We start from the raw sequence: 6,896 nt of genomic DNA on the forward strand, positions 1-6,896 counted from the left end.
GGCCACGTAGCGCAATCCTCTATCTTCAGTTAAATCAACTACTATTTCATAAGAAATCAAATGAGCTTTGGTTTTTCCGATTCATTGGGTCTCTTTTATACAAGGGGTAAATCAGTAAAATGGACCGGTTCAGTTTTGGTTCTATCCGATTGAAGAAAAAAAAACAAATTTGTTACTCTAAAAACGCAGCCGTTTTAACTTTGTCGTGACCCCAATAAGGCAAACGTATAATAAACTTTGACTTAAAGGAAACAAAAAAAAAAAAAAAACACGCCTAACCTGCTTCAATGGAAAAGTCGTGCCTTTTTTACCTAACCAGACCTTCTCCGCATTTGCGTCTTCCTTCTTCATGATCTCTCAATTCTCTCGCTTTTAAAGACCTAATCAAAACCCTTAAACCCCACAACCCAGTTCCCTCTTTTCGAATTCTTCATTCTCTCTCTCTCTCTGAATCGATTTGAAGGTTGTAGCTATGGAAGCAACAGCGTTATCATCTGGGTTTCATCCTCTTGTGAAGCGTAACGGTTACAGGGTTCCAAGGTTAGGGTCCTCTCCAATCGAATTTAGCGTTTTTTTTTCTTCTTCTTCTTCTATCGTTTTAGGGCTTTACGAATTCGCAAATTGTTGATTTTGTTGATCGATTGGGTTTTATGTATGGTACAGGTCATCATGTTCTCAGAGAAAGTTTGTATCTTTGGTTCGTTGCGATTTAAAAGATAGATCTTTTGGAATCAACAAGAAATTGAAACCTGAAGGGTCGTCTATTGCGATCCGTAGATTGAGTTTCAAGACTAATGTGTTTGAGCAAGCTCGTTCTGTAGCTGGAGACACTTCTTTTGATGATACTACTACAGCTAAAACACGTTCTCATGTTGCAGAAGATAAGATTGGTGTCTTGCTTTTGAATTTAGGTGGTCCTGAGACTCTTAATGATGTTCAACCTTTCTTGTATAATCTCTTTGCAGATCCGGTGAGAGTCTCTCTACTTTGCCTATTGTATGAGTTTTTGAGTTTTGGAGTTGTTTGGGAGTGATTATTGGTTTGTTGTTGCAGGATATTATACGGCTTCCTAGACCGTTTCAGTTTCTTCAAGGGACTATAGCTAAATTTATATCTGTAGTACGAGCACCGAAATCGAAAGAAGGGTATGCTGCTATTGGTGGTGGCTCTCCTTTGCGTAAAATAACTGATGAGCAAGCAGATGCTATTCAGATGGCGTTGCAAGCAAAGAACATTGCTGCTACTGTCTACGTTGGTATGCGGTATTGGTATCCATTCACTGAGGAAGCTGTTCAGCAGGTGAAGTTTATCTCTGTAGTGGTCTTTTTTTTTTCTCACAGCTTAATCATAATCAGAGGCTCCTTTCTAGTTGTGATGAGTTGCTTATGCCTGTTTAGTAGTTAATCTTAACAAGCTCTAATTATGCTTAACCAGATAAAGAAGGACAAAATTACAAGACTTGTTGTTCTACCATTGTACCCTCAGTATTCTATCTCCACGACGGGTTCAAGCATCCGCGTTCTCCAAGACTTATTCAGGTGTGTGTAAGCCACAATGCATATTCACAGTTCATTGTTTTCTTGTTTTCAAAAAAGATTTTGTAGTTACACGAGCGGCCCTTAACATGAATGACCTTTTCAGGAAAGATCCATACCTAGCTGGCGTGCCAGTTGCTATTATAGAGTCCTGGTACCAAAGGCGAGGCTATGTCAATTCCATGGCCGACCTCATTGAGAAGGAGCTTCAAACTTTCTCTGATCCTAAGGAGGTACAATTATCCGCTCTGGTTTTCCCCTTCATTATAAAATTTTAGTCCAAACACTGGTTAAATTGGTTCCTTGTTTGTGTGATTTAGGTTATGATATTCTTCAGTGCCCATGGTGTTCCAGTCAGCTACGTAGAGAATGCTGGAGATCCATACCAGAAGCAGATGGAAGAGTGTATTTACTTGATAATGGAAGAGCTAAAAGCCAGAGGGGTTCCGAACAACCATAAATTGGCATACCAGGTTTGGTCATATCCAGTGTTATAAAAGTTGCTTGGCATTACCTCTTCATGTCAAACCCTCTAATTGATTCTTGCAATAATCCTTTGTTTTCCAGAGTCGTGTTGGGCCTGTTCAGTGGCTGAAGCCATACACCGATGAGGTTCTTGTAGACCTTGGTAAGAGTGGTGTTAAGAGTCTACTAGCCGTTCCAGTCAGGTGAGAGAACATATAATAATCCCGTAGCTCATTATGGTGTTCTGGCAAAGATACTTCCCGAGCCCCAATCATCCAGAAATGATGTCTGATGATTTTGTCTCCTGATTCTATAGTTTATTAACCATTTTGGCTTCTTTCTTATCTTGGATCTCAGTTTCGTGAGTGAGCACATTGAGACACTTGAAGAGATAGACATGGAATATAGGGAATTAGCTCTGGAGTCAGGGGTAGAGAACTGGGGGCGGGTCCCGGCGCTAGGTCTCACGCCATCTTTCATCACCGACTTGGCTGATGCAGTGATAGAATCGCTTCCTTCAGCAGAAGCTTTGTCAAAGCCAAATGCAGCGGCCTCAGATGAGAGCGAGTCGTCAGATGCTTTCAGTTACATTGTCAAGATGTTCTTCGGTTCGATTCTTGCTTTCGTATTGCTTCTCTCCCCAAAGATGTTCCATGCTTTCCGGAACCATATTATCTAGAAGAAAAATCTATAGAATCTCCTATGAAAAGTTGGTTTTGTGTTAGTCTTTTCTTGGAGACATGTCTTGGTCAAATTCAATATATATTGTCCAATCTATTGAAGTACTAGCACACCAGCTCTAATAAGCTGATGTGGTTGAGTAGTTCAATAGATTAGACTATATATATTAAATTTGACTAAGAAATAAACTAAGAGGATTGGAATAAAGAATGAGAAGGGTTATTAGAAAGTTCGTGAGGAAGAGACAGGATTAGATGTATTTCAGTGTTTCACATTGAAGATTCATGTAGCTATAAAACATAGTGCTACGTTCCTATTAGAGATGAGGAGATGAGTATATTCTATCATTATTTGGTTTGTTTTTTTCCTGTTCTTCAATGTTTGGTTCCAAACTGTAACTGTCAAAAGCATTTTGTGGTTCATAGTTTTAACAAAATTAGTTATTCAAGTTTCCACAACACCAAACTTGCTATATATTCATTTCCATCCTATTAATACACAACTCAAAGTCCAAAGTAGAAACAATCCTCTATCAATTCACATTCCATTTGAACACAAACAGGAAGAAATAACACATAGCCGAAAACACAGAAACTCTGTTTTGGCTCTATAACAGTTCGTGTGGAAACTCATTCCGGCCGTGTCTGGATCAATCCTTGACGTGAGAGATTCTCAATGGAATCCGCAATAACTCTGGCGCTAGACTGCATGTACCCACCTGCACAAAGTATCATCACATACTCACATCAATACTTTTCTTTTGAAACCATTACTGATTACTCATTTAAATCCAATTTAGCACCTGAAGTCAGCATCACAAGAGGAATATTTTTTTCCCTTGCAAATCTGAAGACTTTCTCGTCTCTACTTGTTATACCATCAGGGCTTATCTGCAACAAGAGTCACCAAGTTCGTAACTGAGGAAGAAAACTATATTCTGCGATACCTGAAGTATATAAATTACCTTTAGACGCCCCAGAGGGTCTCCGTCTAAGATATCAGTCCCAGCATTGTAAATCACTAACTCTGGTTGGAAATTTCGCGAAGCAACCTGAGAGTCACAGAAAGGTTCCCTTAAGATCACTAAAGACGACAGAGTTGTTAATAATGTTTTTTGGAGGAACCAAGTTCCCATGCTCCTACTCTAGTCAGACTATATCACATATGTGAACTGCAAGGAAACAAGAGATTAAGGGAATGATTGAATGCACACCTCAAGAGCTTCATCTAGCTTCCTCAAATAGTCGTCAGTGGTGGTCCCGCTCTGTCAAGATATAGAAAAAGGACAGAACTATTATGTGACACTAAGAAAATCAAACTAATTCCAGCTGATAGTGTAAGAAGATAGGCTTACCACGACCTCAACCTTCTGATCGATAAATCTCCTAGCTCTATAATCCTGTAAGAATAAAAAACAGCGCAGATACATCCAACTGTTAAAGCAAGCATAGACAAAAACTGCACTAAAAGTTTAAAGGAATTGAAATGACTTCAAACGAGCCAAAGCTCCAAAGATGACTGCTTACGAAAGGGTATATCTCGGGATTGTACATATCCAGAATGTAAACGCGATCTGCAGACAGTATACTGTTATCCCCATATTAAACACCGTTAAGACAAAACATAGTGAAATAAATAAATGTTTCTCATACTGTCATCGCCAAGATCTGTTTCGTGGCCATTCCCTTGATGAGCGTCAAGATCTATTATCATAACCCTGTACAAGTTTTATAAGGTCAAGAACTAACATGGTTTTAGCGGGGTAATTTACATATCAAGGTCCCCGGATAGAAGCAAACATTAACAATTAGATATAAACTTTACCTTGATATTCTTAAACGAAGAAATGCAAAGTGAACACAGAGAGAAATATCAGCGAAGGCACAAAAGCCGCCTCCTCTCTCGGCAGTACAATGATGAAAACCTCCTCCAATATTAATTGCCCATCCACGTTCTGTTGCGAGTTTGGCTGCCAGAATCGTCCCACCAACCTGTCACACACTGATTCTGTAATAATTCCGCATATATAAAGTTATAGGAAACAATCAAAGACATAGAGCAACATATGATTCTTCTACCTGCTTACGGAATGGGTAAAGAACTTTCTGCTGCACAAGAAAATTAGGAAAAAAGGCAACGGGTGGAACCTATACATTGTAGGAAAAGTCAGTTCAACAAGAGGAATCAAGTAGATGATTGACTTGCCAAAACAAATCAAATCACCTCGGCTATCCTAGCTACAGTAGCACTGCTTTTCAAACTGTTTAGGTAGTTCTCCGAATGAACCTGATACAGAACAACCACAAATGAAAATGTTAAACAAACGTCAAGATGCTAATACAGACATAAAGGGAACCATATTGAAAACGAAGTAGTACCACTAAAAGATCAGTCACTGAAGCTTCAAGAGGGTCAACGATTGATTTCTCCTCCAAAAACCCATCTGAAACAAGGAACTTGCAAACTCTACCCCACTTGGTCGAATCAAATGGGTGCCTACGCACAATATCAAATATCAAATATCAAACTCAAAACCAATACAAAAACATTCGAATTCAGAAGCTAAAGAGACTAATTCAGAAGCACTTCACAGATACTAATTAGTCAACGAATTCCCAAAGAAAAGTTCCAAAACTGGGAAAAAAAAGACTCACAATTTCTCAATACCCAAGAAGGAGATGTTATATGCCGATGAATAGATGATCGAAACCTATTGATCAAAACCAAAATCAAAAACATTTTCTTAGTCAAAATCTTCCTTTTGGGCACGAAAGAGACATCTGTGTTACCTTTGAAAGAGGGACGTCGAAGTAGAGTTTGCTGTTGAGAATTCGCTCCCGCCGGAGAGCTTCCGGATGGGTCGCCATCGAAAACGATGACATTTCGGAGGTTCGATTACAGCAGAAGAGAAATTTGTAGACTTTGATGGCGAGAAACGTGAAGAGCAAGTAAACGGCTGAGTTGCGAGTGAACTCGGTCCAGGTCGAGATGACTCGGGTATCTGTCATACGTTTTTTGGTCTGAATCGGTGAGATATTTCTTTTTTCTTTTTTTTGGCTGTGGAGAGTTTTTTTTTCTTTTTTTGGAGAGCGGTGGTGCCGACTAATATCAAAACGCATGGAACAAGCGCGTTTCTTTGCCTTTTTACTTGGCTATTTTAAAAATCAAAATGTCTCTCAAATATATAATTCTCTACATATATTATAATAAATTAGAACCCTTTTATTGTACGGATTTAAAGCCTTGTAAATTAAATTAAAAATATATTAAAATTTGTTGTATGTTAATTATATTGTTTTATGTTTGTTATAATATATAGATTTTATATCTATTTACAATTCTTTTATGAAAATTTGTTATAAATATTTTTGAAAATCCCCCATCGATATTTTATGTAGGTTACCATTAAAAGCGCAATTTTTACATTTAAATATATTGTATATTACAAATATATTTTTTACCACCACCAAAAAAATGTCTGTATGAACACATTAAGCCAACTATTATATATCTTTTTACTTTCACTTTTGCATAGTATTTTTAATTAATTATTGGCTCAAAAAACATTTAGAATAAAAAATATATTACCTAGTATACTTGTAACATCCGCAAACCAAAACTCTGCGTTTTGGGGATACACCAAGGGCGACACCAATAGTTTCTGGTTCGACCTGATTGATTTAATTGTCGATTTTGGTCGGTTTGGTTTAGGTAAAACCATTGAACCGAGCTATTTAAGTGTTTTATCGACATATAAGGGTTTTGGAAGTTTATTTTGGTCGCCGCTTCTTTGTTTTGAGAGAAAAAGAGAGAAAAGAAGTGTTCTTGAGATTTTGAGAGGATTGGTGAGATTTCTTGGTTGTTCTTGAGAGATCCAAGGCTAGGAAGGTGTTATAAGCTTGCTAGGAGGGTTGGATTCGTTGCTGTTGGTCAGAATCTTCCTGAAAAGATGTGAGTGCATGACCATGGCTGATCTAAGCCTGAGATTCCTTTGTCCTACGGATGCAAATGGATTTGGGTTTGAGTTGGACGATTTGGTGGTGATTGGAAGCGAGATGGGACTCCCGGCTTCAAGCGGGTCGTGATTGCAGAGTCAGTGTCGATCGAAACCAGGAAGGTGTCGGTCGACACCAGTGAAGTAGCATCGGTCGACACTGTGGGGTAGTGTCGGTCGACACCAAGAGCCAGTGTCGGTCGACACCACCCTTCCAGCGA

At 38.7% G+C, this 6,896-nt stretch overlaps 2 protein-coding genes across 2 annotated transcripts; one reads left to right on the forward strand and one right to left on the reverse strand.

Annotated features, from left to right (window-relative positions):
- The first annotated feature begins 239 nt into the window (after positions 1-239).
- Positions 240-3,139, forward strand: LOC104736630 (ferrochelatase-1, chloroplastic/mitochondrial). Its single transcript, XM_010456648.3, has 8 exons — positions 240-540; positions 664-970; positions 1,054-1,299; positions 1,435-1,538; positions 1,642-1,768; positions 1,856-2,008; positions 2,103-2,203; positions 2,358-3,139. Exons 1-8 carry the CDS (start codon positions 473-475, stop codon positions 2,677-2,679), a joined length of 1,428 nt encoding a protein of 475 aa, XP_010454950.2. The 5' UTR covers positions 240-472; the 3' UTR covers positions 2,680-3,139.
- LOC104736629 (histone deacetylase 2) lies at positions 3,131-5,840 on the reverse strand. The gene is made up of 13 exons (XM_010456647.2): positions 5,471-5,840; positions 5,336-5,391; positions 5,060-5,177; positions 4,905-4,967; positions 4,760-4,828; positions 4,506-4,672; positions 4,334-4,398; positions 4,208-4,254; positions 4,036-4,080; positions 3,895-3,945; positions 3,646-3,732; positions 3,484-3,571; positions 3,131-3,399 (listed from the first exon to the last, which is right to left on the reverse strand). The coding sequence occupies exons 1-13, from the start codon at positions 5,798-5,800 to the stop codon at positions 3,311-3,313; spliced, it is 1,275 nt and encodes a 424-aa protein (XP_010454949.2). The 5' UTR covers positions 5,801-5,840; the 3' UTR covers positions 3,131-3,310.
- Between the last annotated feature and the right edge of the window lie 1,056 nt (positions 5,841-6,896).

Source organism: Camelina sativa, chromosome 13, assembly GCF_030686135.1.
Source record: "Camelina sativa cultivar CO46 ecotype springtype chromosome 13, ASM3068613v1".
Taxonomy (NCBI): Eukaryota; Viridiplantae; Streptophyta; class Magnoliopsida; order Brassicales; family Brassicaceae; genus Camelina; species Camelina sativa.

Coding starts and splice junctions, on each gene's coding strand:
- LOC104736630 (XM_010456648.3), top strand. CDS start 473: ATGGAAGCAACAGCGTTATCATCTGGGTTTCATCCTCTTGTGAAGCGT. Junction 1,300..1,434: donor CTGAGGAAGCTGTTCAGCAG/GTGAAGTTTATC, acceptor ATGCTTAACCAG/ATAAAGAAGGACAAAATTAC. Junction 1,769..1,855: donor CTTTCTCTGATCCTAAGGAG/GTACAATTATCC, acceptor TGTGTGATTTAG/GTTATGATATTCTTCAGTGC.
- LOC104736629 (XM_010456647.2), bottom strand. CDS start 5,800: ATGCGTTTTGATATTAGTCGGCACCACCGCTCTCCAAAAAAAGAAAAA. Junction 4,255..4,333: donor AACAGATCTTGGCGATGACA/GTATGAGAAACA, acceptor TACTGTCTGCAG/ATCGCGTTTACATTCTGGAT. Junction 3,572..3,645: donor ACCCTCTGGGGCGTCTAAAG/GTAATTTATATA, acceptor CTCTTGTTGCAG/ATAAGCCCTGATGGTATAAC.